General features: G+C 35.4%; 2 protein-coding genes across 4 annotated transcripts; one reads left to right on the top strand and one right to left on the bottom strand.

Annotated features, from left to right (window-relative positions):
- Window positions 1-258: 258 nt before the first annotated feature.
- Window positions 259-2,816, bottom strand: LOC122399156 (bifunctional arginine demethylase and lysyl-hydroxylase PSR). The gene is made up of 6 exons (XM_043399600.1): window positions 2,446-2,816; window positions 1,764-1,969; window positions 1,391-1,673; window positions 937-1,292; window positions 584-819; window positions 259-431 (listed from the first exon to the last, which is right to left on the bottom strand). The coding sequence occupies exons 1-6, from the start codon at window positions 2,516-2,518 to the stop codon at window positions 404-406; spliced, it is 1,182 nt and encodes a 393-aa protein (XP_043255535.1). The 5' UTR covers window positions 2,519-2,816; the 3' UTR covers window positions 259-403.
- Window positions 2,817-5,247: 2,431 nt separating this feature from the next.
- On the top strand, window positions 5,248-15,087 carry LOC122398821 (histone-lysine N-methyltransferase, H3 lysine-79 specific). 3 transcript variants are annotated; one of them, XM_043399042.1, is made up of 12 exons: window positions 5,248-5,778; window positions 6,568-6,624; window positions 6,805-6,984; window positions 7,089-7,415; window positions 7,509-7,776; window positions 7,856-8,537; window positions 8,608-9,076; window positions 9,298-9,921; window positions 10,088-10,512; window positions 10,600-10,833; window positions 10,916-11,166; window positions 12,637-15,087. In XM_043399042.1, the coding sequence occupies exons 1-12, from the start codon at window positions 5,701-5,703 to the stop codon at window positions 13,074-13,076; spliced, it is 4,035 nt and encodes a 1,344-aa protein (XP_043254977.1). In that variant the 5' UTR covers window positions 5,248-5,700; the 3' UTR covers window positions 13,077-15,087. The 3 variants fall into 3 exon arrangements, with proteins under 3 accessions (XP_043254977.1, XP_043254978.1, XP_043254979.1); XM_043399043.1 differs by lacking the exon at window positions 6,568-6,624 and having other exon boundaries at window positions 12,637-15,086; XM_043399044.1 differs by lacking the exons at window positions 5,248-5,778; window positions 6,568-6,624 and adding an exon at window positions 5,880-6,176 and having other exon boundaries at window positions 12,637-15,086.
- Window positions 15,088-15,202: the final 115 nt, after the last annotated feature.

The following is a 15,202-nucleotide window of genomic DNA, read 5'->3' on the forward strand; positions in this document are numbered from 1 at the left end:
TTTTATGTTCCTGAATGTAAATGGATGTGTTGTTTTTGCCTTTAAATTTCAATTGCGCCATTACTGCCTTTGTGCTAATAGGCATTTGAACACGAATAGAATTTATAAGTAATACATTTTAAACAATAAACAGAACTCTTTTCTATATTATATAGAAATATTATAGTCCAAACATATAATGTTACAAAATTAATTCAGAAAAAATTGAGTGCATTATCGTGAGACCCCTAGGTGTAGGATTTAAACAAAGTTACTTAATAAGAATAACTTTGGTATTATCTAGCATTTATTTTATTATGAACATGAAGGTGGTAATAATTATATTTACTCTTAGTACAAACAATAATTGTTGATTAATACTGTACAGTCTGAGGTCTCTGTAGGTCCCAAATGCTTGATATTGTCAGGGTTGGCTGTTATTTAGTTTTCTTCTAAAAATTTAAAAACAGTATTATGTCTAATTATGTTCATAATTATAAAAAAATAAATGGACTAATAATATTAAATATAGTCTTTTTTCAATAAGTTACTTTTATTTAAAATGCGTAATACGTATAACGCAAGTATAAAATATGTATAATACCTCTTCTTCTTTTTGTGCGCCGTCAATGATTCTTGACCACTATCGTCTGCGCTTTCGTCTTCTGATTGGCTACTACTACTACTGCTCGAAGAGCTACTTGACGAACCACTAGAAGAATCACTGGCAACGCCTGTATCTTCTTTTACGTCTATTGTTTCAGCTAGTGCTGCCAGTTCTGGTTCTTTATCCCTGAGTACTTTTAACCATTTACGTGATAATTTCGGCCTTCCTCGTACCTACAAGAAAATTATTAAAATGCGTTTAAAATTTACGAACTATAGACGCCATAAATCTCTGCGAAATATTCATTAATATGTTTCATTAAGCTCGGATTTTATCGTATAAATTCTTACCGTTTTATGCCAAACTACTGGAAAATTAGTACGTGAACAAAAATTTTGTGTGACTGCTATAGTTTCGTCAAGGTTTAAAACAACATGCCACCAACCACCAGGAACAAAGACAGTTTCACCAGGATTTTGCAAAATCTCTATTGGCAAACAATCTTGTGGCCAGGTAGGTAATTTTGTGCGAGGATATATCATGGAAAACCATGTGATAGCTTCATCCCTTTGTTTGCCACCTTCTGCTGCAGATACCTTAAGAAGTTCTCGAGGTGTGTGAGTAGGAAATAGACACCATCGTTTGTGTCCAGATATCAAAGCATTCCAGGCACTGGTCCCTAATGGATCTATATGTATACCTGTACCTGCATATACAGTAATTATTTATAACATATTTTAATATGATTTTTTTTAAACAACCATTTATTAAAAATAAATTCTTAAATATAACAGAAGAACTCACCAGACCTAGCAGGTCCCATAACAAACCAGCGATATGGTGGTCTTCGATGCTCACCGGCAAATTGAAAAAGGTCGTCGCGGAAATATTTCGGAATAACATAATCCTCTAATAACTTCTTTCGTCTAGGATGTTCACCAAAGGAACTATCAAAGATGTATAAAGGCGAATCGTCGTCATTATTCAGCATATAACGTACATAGTACTTCATCTTCATTTTAACACTATATCCTTCATTGTCTTCTCCGCATTTAAATTTTTGATTCCTGTACTTCTTTACTAACCTCTGTGGTTCAATAGAAAATTATTATCAAAACTACATGAACAATGTGTCTTGTGTTTTAATAATATAAGATGTGCTTTACTAATTATGAACCTCTATAGTCCACTTGTATTGGGCTTTCCAGCTATTTTGAACACCTTGTATTATCACAGGCTTGTAGGGTTTCTCATACTTCTCTATAAATCCTTCTGGAGATACTTTGGATTCCTCGATACGGTCCACATTGTCCGCAACATTCCAAAAGGGCTCAAACTTTTTACTGTAGCCATGTTGAACCCATGTTGCTTTATCTCCAAGTTCTAAAAAAACATTTATTTTTCAAATAAGTTACGCGTTATTTTTAGAAATAGAACAGGACACCTTAAAACACAAATATATAAATTGTATAGTATAAACACAGAAGGCTTTACTGACATCCAAATTTGTTATATGTTACTGATACTACATGATAAAGAATATTTTATGCTTATACGAGAATTGAAACGGTAAACTATTTACTTGTAAGTACATCATAATACAGTGTTATATTATCATAATACTTTCAGTAAATTTGGAGTTACATCATCCAAGGTCGGCAAAGACAGTTCGGTTTTGTATCGCATTTCCAAATTCTGTTTATAACGACGAGCGTCACAAGAAGACAAACGGTGTCTCAATTACTTCTAGTCATACTATTAATATAAAATAAACAGTGAAGAACAATTGTTTGTTACAATTAATTTAAGCCCATATCACGTCAACGTATAGGTTACAAATTAGGTTATGACATGTTTACCTGGCCTGGCCTTCCTTTTAACCTCTTTGATTCTTTTTTTTGCACGGTGATCTAATTTCAATTCATCCGTCATGGCTACACTTTTATTATATTATCTAATTAACCTACTTTTGGTATATTTACAATTTACAAACAAGAAATATGCGCAACACGTCATTCAATGGTAACTGTACTTCTTAGTTCGCATAAATCCCGTGAGGAGTATCAAAACATTGTTCAATAGTTTGACATGTCGAAGAACACTTTTTGTTAATAGTCGAAGGAAGGGCGTGAATTTTTATTTTTATTTCGTATTACGAAATCTCGTCAGCCGTACTTCCGGTGTTCCATGCACTTATGCTTGTCATTATATTGATACAGCTACCTTAAGTACTTGTGTAAAGTTCTGTGCATTATCTACAGAGGCGCTGATTCTTGTATGTGACTGCCTACGTGACAAATACCATGTTCTACCAATAGGTCACCCCTTGCGTTAGAAGCACATAATTGCGCTTTTAGAATGATCAAAATCGAAACTTTTTCTGTCACGTGTATAAATATACGACATGCGCGCAATATATTTTTGTTTAAAATAGACAAAATCTACGGTGAATAACGAAAAAAGCGATTATAAACAATTTATGCACTTGGTAATCTAAGTTTTTTCCATATAGAAAATTCTTCTAATCCCAAGGTATGTTATCAAATTTCTTTATCGTATTTTGCAAGATATTAAAAGATATTGTTTAAAATGATTCTATCAATATGTTAAATCGACTGTAATGTTTCGAATGTGTCCATTTATGTAAGAAATCAACGTACGTAATGTTGTTTAAACAATACGAAACAACATTAACATACCAAGAAAGTTGTATCCGCGGTCGAAAGTTCAACGATTCACGTGGCGATATAGATTCGTGCCGTATGAGGAGAAAGTCAGTAGCTTTAGTTTCCCCTTCTTCTTTGTAGTACACACTTCTGACTTGCGCGCCAAAGTTCTTGAAGGCTGTACAACTTAGAAATGCATAAAAATTATACCGTTAAACGCATGGCGGTGTACATAAATAGTTATGTACGAATAGTAATACAGTGAAAACTCGATAAATGTCGCTACTCCGGGTCCGGTCAGCAACACTTACGGAATAGGAGAATCGTCTTTCGAATTTGATTGTAGTTTGCCGACGCTTCGAACGTAGAAAGAGTCAGTAGCTAAAAAAGAAAGAGGGACTGAAACTCGGATTTATCGCCCCAGTTTAAATATCCGCGTCAGTGTGACCACACTACTGCACAGAAGAAAATTTTTTATTTTTTACTTTTTGTTAATAAAAATTTCACTATCATGTTGGGGAGATTTCTCTAATTAAAATGAGGCTAAACACGATATACATCGGTCAATATTTGGTAGCATAATATTGAATTAAATATTGTACTTGCGAGTCTTTCTCTCTTTATTTATCCTTCTTGTGCTGCCCTTTTCTATGTTCGGAAATATCAAAGAACGACGCATCGAGGTGCTGGCTACATTTATCGAACGGGAGGTAGCTATTTTCAAACGGAACGGTTCCACCGTTTCGTAAGTGATCAAAAACTGCAACACTTATGAAATAGGGGGTTTCGTTAGCTACCACTGTTCGATAAATGTACCAATCCACTGACCTTGCAAAGATACGAGTACACAATATTTAATTCAATATTATGGTAACAAATATTGGCCGATTTATATCGTGTTTAGTCTCATTTTAATTAGAAAAATCTTCCCCACATGATAGTAAAATTTTTATTAAAAAAAAGTAAAAAATAAAAAACTTTCTTCTTGTACAGTAGTGTGGTCACACTGACAGGGACATTTAAACTAAGTGACGAAGGCAATAAAGATTTTTAAAGAAAGCCGCTACGTCTCCGGTTACACTTCGCCTCACTGGTTCAAGGGGGATCCCCCTAGTGGTGGGGATAAAAATGTATCATTTATGGAACAGCTCTTGAGGACATTTATCGAGTTTTCACTGTATACATATAATTTTGTATAGGCAATCTGTGGCCATCGTTTCATCCCCCATAAGTTTAATACATGTTTTCATAAGAGCGTAAGTATATTTACAGGAAGAGAATACGATTAGTACACGATAAGGATAATAGATTACGTGAACAAACATCATACTATATGATAATATATGAATTAAATTAAATTTTTATAATTATCTGTAACAGTTATTCCGACTAACGGTTCTCCATAATTACTTCAAGAACCGGAATGGATATTATAACTATTTTCGATTTCTTATTAAAAAATTCGGGCTTTAAGCTTGAAATTGCATTTTTTCTAAATAAGTGTACGGATATTTTTAACAAAAATTACGTAGCCTTAAAATTTGCTGTTTGGAATTGACTCCAAAAAATACAACGAAATAAGTATTTAATAAATAAAAGTATCATCTGTCTATTGATAACCTTTTTTTAGTCTACAAGTCATAAACTATTGACAGAATATTATTATTTTATAGCGATTTATGTAACTTATCCTAGATAGGTACATTAGTCGCATCATCGTTAGATTTTTCATATGGTGAAAGTTGCTCGGTCATACGATCACCGATAGACGTTTCTGCGCATCGATGTTACGCAGTCACGAAGCGCCTTGGCGCGCGAGACCGAGTTGCATGCTACGAAGGAGAAGGGTTTGCCGAAGCTGGTGATATTCCCCTCATATGGCAGAAATCCGTGTCACCGGGTGTTCCCAAAACGCATGCGCAATAAGATAAGTTGGCGCGGAACACCCGGATGTGCTGCCGCACAAGCACGATACGGTAGAAGGAAGAGGCATGACGCCATGTTTTGATGTCGTCATCCCCCCCCAAACCGCTGTTTCCCGAGCAGCACAATAGTCTGTCAGTGTTTTTCTGTTGTGCGCCTCGTGTTCCGTGTTCCTGGTGGCCGTTTTGGCGTGCCCCTTTGGCCAGCCCCATCGTCGCGTCGAAGTTGGATGCTCTCCTTCACGGCTGCGACGTTCATCCTCGTGAGTTGACGGTCGCTGGAGGTGGCCCCCTTCGTGTCTTTTTCATGTCCGGGCAGGTAACCGAGGAGCGGGGGGGTCCACGAGCGTCGTCTACGTGGTGGTAGTGTCCTAGTGACGGGAGGACGAGCAGACCACGATCCTCCACCGAACAGTTGATCTGAGTGGTTACGTCACACGACCCTGAGCTGGGCTTACAGAGAAAACGCTTGGCCAAAGAAGTGGACGGCGACGACGACGGGGACGAGGACGACGGCCCTGTTAAAATGGAGCTGCGCCTGCACTCGCCAGCCGGAGCAGAACCAATCGTCTATCAATGGCCCCTCACCTCTGGATCCGGATCTGTGAGTACATTATTTTCGTTAATTGCGCCCGACCCGCGGTTATTGTGTCCGCGACATGTATACGATATATGTATATACATATGTATATTCAACTCGAAGGTCTGGCGTGTACGACCCTGTCGTTTATCCCGATTCTCACAGCTGATCGTACATCCGTCGTGAAACGCAAATTTTTTCCTCCGTCACTTTGTCACGCTGTCACGTTTTTTTTTTTTACTTAGAAACGACAATATATCTCAGATTCTCGTATCCTTGTTGCCGTATTTATCGTTAACGAGTATCTATGTAGGCGAATATTAATTGTGTGTTCTATACAATGCGTGTGTGTACGTATATATAAGAGTGGGATCAGAAGGCAACAGAATCGGACAAAAATATGCCTCTGAAATAGTAAATAGGTTATTATATTTTCAATTTTAATTTGTTATAAATAAAATAAAATACTATTAAATCATTTTTTTTTTTAATTTTACTTTTTTTATTACACGAATATGTCCTAAAAAATAACTCCCTATTGTCATAATATTATTATCCAAATTAAAGTACACTTCTTTATATAAATGAATTAATTTATTATTATGTATTTCTCATAAAATAAATAATTGATTGTATGTTTAAAAATATTTTCTTTTATGAATTTGAGAATCCAAATGACTACTAAGTAAGTCTGTATTGTAAAGAAGTTCAGGAAGAGTGATTTATAACAGTGAGAAATGTCAGGAAAGCAGAGGTACATTTTATAGCATGTTATAAATTTTGAACAGTATATAACTTGACCTTCATTTATAGCTCCTTCCTGTGAAGCATCTTCTTCAAACTGTACACAAGAGAAAAGTTTCATTTCTGGTATAAAAATATTGAATGTCATTAAATTAAATTAATTTAAATTAAACAGAATTTAACTTTTTGTTTATAAAAATGTTTTTACTTTTACAAGTGAAATAATCATACTTTGAGAATAGTTTTATAAATACTACCATTATATTACATTTGGTAGTTAAAGCTTTATTTATTTATTAATTATAGGATCGTCATGATGGTGCACTCGATGTTGTCGAAACAATGCGATGGGTTTGCGAAGATTTACCAGATTTAAAATTACCATTAGAAAATAACATACTTTGCGAATATGACACAAGGGACTTTGAAAGTATGAAAGGTTTATGCGATAAATTTAATAGAGCAATTGATAGTTTAGTTCAGTTGGTGAGTACAATATATGTAATGTAAGAAACTAATGTCCTGGCAATAACTCGATGTTATTTTAATATAATTAATTGTTTTAACATTCTCAAATTAATTGAATGCAGGAAAAGGGCACTAGTTTACCATCACAGAGGCTAAATAAACGTCCTAGCAGAGGTTTATTACGACATATACTTCAGCAGACGTATAATCAAGCTGTAGTTGAACCAGATAAATTAAATCAATATGAACCATTTTCGCCAGAAGTGTATGGAGAGACCAGTTATGAGCTTGTGTGTCAAATGATCGATCAGATCGATGTAACAGAGGATGATGTATTTGTTGATTTGGGATCTGGTGTTGGTCAAGTGGTTCTTCAAATGGCGGCGGCAACATTATGTAAAATTTGTATCGGGGTTGAAAGAGCTGATGTACCATCAAAATATGCACAAGTATGACATTCTTTTAACGTGATTCCAATTGTGTAATTCAATCAATTACAAGACTTTTATATTTACAATTCTCTTATTTTTGTCAAACATTAGAGTATGGAAATAAACTTTCGTAAATGGTTGAATTGGTACGGAAAAAGATGCGGCGACTATCGTTTGGTAAAAGGTGATTTTTTAGCTGACGAACACCGTGAAAGTATTACCGGAGCTACAATTGTGTTTGTTAATAATTTCGCGTTTGGTCCAACGGTGGATCATCAACTGAAAGAACGATTCGCTGATTTACGGGATGGAGCACGCATAGTATCGTCAAAATCATTTTGCCCCCTTAATTTTCGCATAACAGACAGAAATCTTAGTGGTAATGTATTTCGTTTTTTAAAGTAAATAAAAGTATTTGTGAAAAGTTCGTAGGTGTAATTTTAGCTTTTCAATTGCAGATATCGGTACGATAATGCATGTTTCAGAAATGTCACCTCTGAAAGGTTCTGTCTCTTGGACTGGTAAACCAGTGTCTTATTATTTGCATGTAATCGACCGTACCAAGTTGGAACGTTATTTCCATCGTTTAAAGAATAATAAACAGGGCGGCGATGAAAACTCTGATTCTGTGATAAGTAACACTGCCAGCAGTAATAATAAGATTACAAATAGAGGAGAAAGAGGTGATAGAGCCAAACGAGACCTTTCGAGGCAGTTAGATAGTCCAAATCATTCGGAACAGCAAGGGACAAATAGCGATTCAGACGTAGATGAAAATAATATTAAAAATCGTCGACAACCAAACAAAATTCGTAGAAAATTAAATCGAAAGACCAACAGTATTACAAGACCTCCAGCTAGAGGCGGGAAACAGAGAGGAAGAGGTGTGAAAAAGTCTAAGCCCAAGAAAGTAATTAATATTTCTGGCCTGGACTTGCTGCATAGTCAAACACTACTTAGTACATCTCCACAGGCTCTGGGGAAAAAACCACCGCCAGCGCCTGGTTGCGTGGATCAACAGCTATCGTCATTATCGCTCTCTTTGCAGTCACATTCCACCTCTGTACACGAAGAACTTAGTATACCACCTGCTCCGTCCGCTACTCCATATGCTTTACAAATACTTTTGGATTTGTACAGGTACGTTTGTTTTTCTAATATGGCATGTATATGTAGAAAAATTTGTTATACAATAAGTATTTTTTTACAGGGACCAATTTATGCTCATGTTAGAATCAATGAGAACTCCTCAATATAGAGTATCGGTCAATACAGATATTGCAAAAGAAAGAGAAAGAAATTCGAAACTACAATCAAGAGCAGCGCAATTAGAAAAACAGATAAAAGTATTAATTGACGACAGTGTAGCTCTTTTGAAAGCAAGAATGACGGAATTAGGTATAAATGCTACATCACCTGGAGATTTACTTGCAAAAGCTAAGGAAATAGTTCTTAGACATAAACAATTGCAAGCAAAGGCAAGTAAATTACAGGCACAAGTTGCATCCATGGAAAGTGAGCAATCAAGGTTGACTGCACTTAGACATCAAGAATTGCAAGAGAAATATAGCAATCTCTCAAGTGCAAACGGCATATCAAATCCACCGCAACCGCTCCAGGATTACATATTGAAAGAAATATCCGCAACTCTATCTCATCGTAAAAGATTACATTGTCAGGTTAGTATTTGTACAAGGTAATTCTAGAAATTGCAATAAATTACATTTATATAAAAAAAAAAAATTATATCAAAAGACAGCCTTATATTATGGGTTTCAACTCTTTCCTATATCAGTTTGTTATATTATCGCGAAATCCCAGTTCCTAGTATCGCCCTGTATAAAATTCTTATATAATGAAGCGTGTGTTTAGATACATAATTTAAATATCGATTTTACAGGTGTCCAAACTGGAACACGAGTTGAATGTTTTAGAAAGGGCAAGCAGCGAGAAACAAGTTGCTGCTATTGCTCAACAGCAAAGAGAAGTAATAGGCTCTAAACATTCGCAAAATCAACATCATCATCAACAGCAAAATGGAAAAAGTGGATCGACGCGAAAGAGTAGAGAAGGACGATCTAGATCACAAGAATGGCCCGATGTTCCTGACATCGGGAAGATACAAGAGAACAATCCAGAAATACTGGCGCAGAAAATTTTGGAAACAGGCAGACAAATAGAAGCTGGTCGTATGTTAAGTAGACAAAATACTAGTACAAGTAGCAATTCTAGGACCAGACTGCCGCAAGCATCTCTTAGCTTTTCTACTACTTCGTCGTCTATTTCATCCTCGCAACCACAGACGAATAATAAAGAAACGGCAAATAGAACTCAGGAACCGCCCAGGGTCGCAAACTTCGAAGATAGATTAAAAAGTATAATTACAAGTGTCTTGAACGAAGATCAACAAAATAGAAATAAGCAACAACAAATGCAGTTACAGGTGCAATTACAAAATCAGACTGAACCAGATAGAAAACGTATTGCATTACCACAAAACGTTGCTACACCTGATTATACACAGGTAATGTTGGCGATATCAGGAATTTAATATTTTTCTTTTTTATTTCTATAATATTATCATTATTCGAAACCCAAAATCATGTTTCGATTAACCTTTGGAAATCATGCTCTCGACGATTAATTTAACGATAACATACGAATAAACATCATTTATACTTACATTGTAGGTTTCACCTGCAAAGTTAGCACTTCGCCGTCATCTCTCTCAAGAACGTCTTTCATCTCACTTAACACCCTCTGATAGGCCAACAATCGACTCCAGGCAATCGAGTCATGACAATCGTATTGTAGCAGGAGGAAATGGATTGCTCGGCACTAGGACGATCGGCGATTTGGTCAGCGGGGAGATAGAAAGGACTTTAGAGATATCCAATCAATCGATAATAAATGCAGCCGTTGATATGAGTGCGATGATAAGACCGGAAACTGTGTATTCTCCTATTAGCAGACCAGCTAGCGCAGAAGGTGATGCTGGTTTATCAACCCTCGCGCATGTCGCAAGTTACGCGCCAACATCTTCTGCGGTTTCAACATGCACAACCGCTACTTCAAGATCGTCTGTATTGTTCACTCCAGTAACGCAACCGCAAAGGTATTATATGCTATGCTTATGCAACGATAATTATTTTTATATACAGTCTAATATGGTATTATAATGCAAGTATCTTTTTCTATCTAGATATACGCCGGTTCAGTTACCTCGTGCAGACATTAAACCTTATCATGAATCGTACTTTTCTGACAATCCTTCCCAGTCTATTGCACAGACCCATCCCCCGCCGTCATTGCACACATCGCAGGCTGCATCGAATGGTGAACTTTTGCCAGTAGAAGGACTAGCAGCGTCTTTACATGCCCGTATACTGAATAATCACAACACGAAACCCGAATCGATACTTTCTACAAGTAGAAGGTATGTAATTTTTTTTTTTTTTTTATATATATATACATTTTGGAATTGATATTTATTTTTACACGCGTGTATTTTGTAATAGATTTCAACCATATCCTCGATACGCAACCAGTAGCAACAGTAATGGCAGTACAACAACAAATGGTATTGTAACCGCCATTTGTCAATCTCAGCCTTCGATGTCGGTGAAAACAGAAGCAGTCGTGTCATCGATAAGCACAAGCGGAGCGCCATTGAGTCCTCTTGTAGAACCACACTCTAATACATCTACTCCATTAGTCGATGAACCCCAAATGACAACACAAAGGCAGCGAAATGGTATTGGCGACGATGGTAAGCAGGACAATCCCATATTTGTATTTTATACCTCCTATCACACGTTCTGTCAGAGTATTATATTAGGAAATGCTTTGGAATGTACTCGTTCAAGTTGTCAAATATGCTTCCTGTATTGGCTAAGAAAAAACAAAATGTAAATGTTAAAGATCGTTAAAAATACATAAATATAGCATATTTATATCTTCGATGTTGCATTCATGAATAAAGATTTGGATAGTACTCAACTTGGCAATGCACATTACCAATCTAATAATAGATTAGACATCTTCATATTTATGAAGCGAGTTGAAATATAATATTGTACATTTCACGTTTACCTTGTTAATAGTAGTTTGATCCTACCATACACCAAAAATATGATTTTATTGATTCTACCGATAAACACTCTTTTATACCTTTTACTAAACACTTTGCTTTATCTTCATAAACACTGTTGTATTAGTTTCTGCTATGCATCTTTCATTATTTTTTATGCACTAATGGTTTAAGATTGTTATCTATGGTTTACCTTATCTTATGGAGCTGGTACCTGATCTTTATTTATATTTATTTTTGTTGTTGTTTGCTGTATTTGTTAGATGCACTGTAGCTGTTTGTTGGTTAGCTCTGTCTGTCACATACTCAATCTCACTCACAACCCTTGAAGCTTGTTTTATTAGAGATTGAGACACAAATCAGAGGGAGAAATCAAAAAGTACGGCTGCCTGTGGGTTGGTTCGTGGTTGCTGGTGAGTTGTCCCACAGGGGTTGTTCAAAATTTTTTTTTCCTTTTTTTTTTATTATCGTTACTACAACCATTCAACAAACGATGATCTAAATTTTCTTAGTATATTTTAGCCAAAGATACAGTTAATGTGCACAAAAAAAGTATAAAATGTTAGTTAAAGTATTTCCATGAAAATAAGCCAGACTCGAATAAAGTTGTTTAACATTTACAGCATACTCGTCCATATATAAAACCTGAAAACAAGTGAAGCATGAAATATTTAAATAAAAACATTGTATTTTAGTTAATGGGTTTTTGTAATTTTGGTGCATGCTTTTTTGCATGAAATTATATTGTATCAAATGCGATTAACATAGTATTCATTTCATTGAGTATTTGTACATGGCTGTGCAATAAACAATGAAGTGAATATTAAAATACACTTTACACGGACACATACACGTATTTATTAGTTGTTATATAATCATAGTTCGTTAATCACATTTACTAACTACATAGCCAAATTTTGTAACTTTCCCTCTTCTTCCGACGTGGTTCCTCATTATATAATATTTATACTTTAACACTAATACCTTAACACGTACACGTAAACATGTACAGACATATTCGAATATATTTATACAAAATTACACGTACTATAATTTAAAAGGGTTTTTGGCTTATTTTTATGAAAATTCCTTATGCAGTCTAACGACGCATAAGCGGTATAGTGGTTAAGTGAACCCCTTTTTTTGCAGATGGAGAGGCAGATTGGCAAGACCGTATTAGTTCTGGATTTGATAGGCTGGTTGCATTCGCTTCTACCGAACTAGACAAGCGAAGAAGATCCACAGAGGGAGTGAATACAAGTCCGGACAGTGGTTTAGGATCAGATAGTACTGTAACGGGACCACCACCAGTGATCCCATCGCCCGATGAAGCGCTGGGACCTCCTCGCACACCTTCACCGACCAGTCCCCGCCCACCGAATCCCTCCAACAGTAACACAAGCAGCGCCGCGTCTTCAGTGCCTCTAAAATATCAACGGCAACCAGATCCTGAACGGCACCATTTTAAGAAAAAGTTTTTTCACAGAGATTGGAATAACTCTGGAGGCACCAGTAAGTTTCGTCCTAAAGGCAAGGATTGGGATTGGAATCATTCAGGACAGTGGCCTTCGAATGACGAACAATCTTAATCTACTTTTTATACTGTAACTTTGAATCTGAAGCTTTTAACGATTTCTCTAGCGATTGTTAGGTTTGCAGAATTGAAAATGCCGGTTGCAGATGATATATCGTTTCTTTTGATAATAGAAATGTTATTGCCCCTCTCCGTGCTCCTTATAGCATGGTTGAAATAATTTTTAATCATTGATCATGTACAATGTTGCAGTACATTGCACGCTTGATTCAAACGCGTTTAGTGTTTGAGTTGATTCTTCCTATTTTGCGATGGCAAAATATGATGCAACTATTTTAGCTGAATCTGAGAGCTCGATAATTTTTTGTTTTCTTCTCGTATATCATTGTCGAAAAATATATTTATTTAATGGGAAACGTTATGAGGCTAAATGTACTGCGAAATTGAAGTTGATATTTCAATGGTAAAGAATCTATTTAATATTTAGCCGTATACACGCGTATATTGAAAAGTGGATGGTCAAGGGAATGTAAAACGCATTGTTATACATTACTCACTGATAAGTAATTTAACTTAATATTATTAGCTACTACATTTTTTGGTGAGAAAAAAAAAAACAATTTAGAGGATAATCATTATTGATTCGATATATGGCATACGGTGAGAATGTGTTTGCCTTCATAAATATTTGCTATATATCATAGAGATTATATTCCCTGAAAAAGTGAACGGCTTGTAATGCGCGTCTGTAATTATGGTACATGACTGTTACATGTGTAATGTAGTAGGCGTTAAAGGTGTGCTGTGTAAAGAGTGTGCCATATATTATGGATGTTGCAGCTGATATTAGTTGGTAAACAAACAAAAAGAAAAAAAAAAAAAAAAAAAGTGGAAAGAAGCTACCAAAACCTACGTGTGTTCGTAGCAAATATTCGCTGCAAATTTTATACGCGATTCTGTAATCTTCCGTCGTTTCTGGAAGATTGTATATCGAAGTGTTCACTGTTGCTCATAGAAAGTTATGGCGACAGACGGCAAAGAATAGTCATTTCATCGGAAGTTAAATCTAATTCGTTTCTCGGGGCACAAATTTACCCACTTTGTTTGTGAGATTGTGCAGAATATCCAAAGAATGATCTCTGCGAGTATCGATTAGATTTTTCCAGCGGTTTGGATCGGACTCGCGTATCCCGCTGGTAAATTCGAAACAAATTTGTAAATAGATGCAACGCGTCATCGAACACGCGCGTCTATGTATAAAAGATTTTTTAGTCATTGTGTCGTACATAGGGTATCGGAAAATTGTAAAGAAACCACCGAGCAACCGTCAGCAATGACCTTGTAAAAAAAAATGAACTCGATCGGCGCGCCGTATATAATTGTAATTAATTATCAAATTATTTAATAATCCCCCGTATACATTAATGCATATAATTAATCACGATGTAGGCACCTGCCAAGTTTAGCGTGTTATATACACTGCCGAATCTTCTATTAATTTTATTATTGATCATGATTATTATTTATTGTTTTTATTGAAATATTTTAATACTAAGGTTTTTGTAATAAGCATATTTTCTCTTTCATTCTTACCTTCCATTTACAATAATACATTATTTTCGATTTCAAATCTTAATCACCTGTATGTTGAGAATCATTGATTGTATTGTAACAAGATTTTTTTAATCAAATTGTTTCAGCACTTTGTAGGTATTCAAATTCAGCATAGAACAATAGGATACATTTTTAAGCGTATATCATCGGGGGAAAGAAGTTTATTATGATGTTACACAATTGTGTTAATCTTCATCCATATACACTAACACCTTTCTTGTAAAAAAGCTAGTTTCGTTTAGGTATTTATTCATTTACGGCGTGAGAGAATAATGTTGAGAATTGCTAGTAATTATCGTACAATACGATTTTATAGAAATGAAAAAAAAAGAAACAGATGTAAACAGTATCTAACAAAGTACAAAGTTCTACCTGAACAGATTATATTTCATACGATATCTGTTTTGTACATCGAGTAACTAATGCATTAAAATATACTACATTTTTATCTTAATTTATTATATTTTTAACCGTTCCATGACAATATTATGCATTATATACAGGGTGTTCGGCCATACCTGGGAAAAATTTTAATGGGTGATTCTAGAGGCCAAAATAAGACGAAAA

Source organism: Colletes gigas, unplaced genomic scaffold (genome assembly GCF_013123115.1).
Source record: "Colletes gigas isolate AHSC1104 unplaced genomic scaffold, ASM1312311v1 Colletes_gigas_Sc00012, whole genome shotgun sequence".
NCBI classification, from domain to species: domain Eukaryota; kingdom Metazoa; phylum Arthropoda; class Insecta; order Hymenoptera; family Colletidae; genus Colletes; species Colletes gigas.

Coding starts and splice junctions, on each gene's coding strand:
- LOC122398821 (XM_043399042.1), top strand. CDS start 5,701: ATGGAGCTGCGCCTGCACTCGCCAGCCGGAGCAGAACCAATCGTCTAT. Junction 9,922..10,087: donor CTACACCTGATTATACACAG/GTAATGTTGGCG, acceptor CTTACATTGTAG/GTTTCACCTGCAAAGTTAGC. Junction 10,834..10,915: donor ATACTTTCTACAAGTAGAAG/GTATGTAATTTT, acceptor ATTTTGTAATAG/ATTTCAACCATATCCTCGAT.
- LOC122399156 (XM_043399600.1), bottom strand. CDS start 2,518: ATGACGGATGAATTGAAATTAGATCACCGTGCAAAAAAAAGAATCAAA. Junction 1,674..1,763: donor AATACAAGTGGACTATAGAG/GTTCATAATTAG, acceptor ATTGAACCACAG/AGGTTAGTAAAGAAGTACAG. Junction 432..583: donor GCGCACAAAAAGAAGAAGAG/GTATTATACATA, acceptor TTAAATTTTTAG/AAGAAAACTAAATAACAGCC.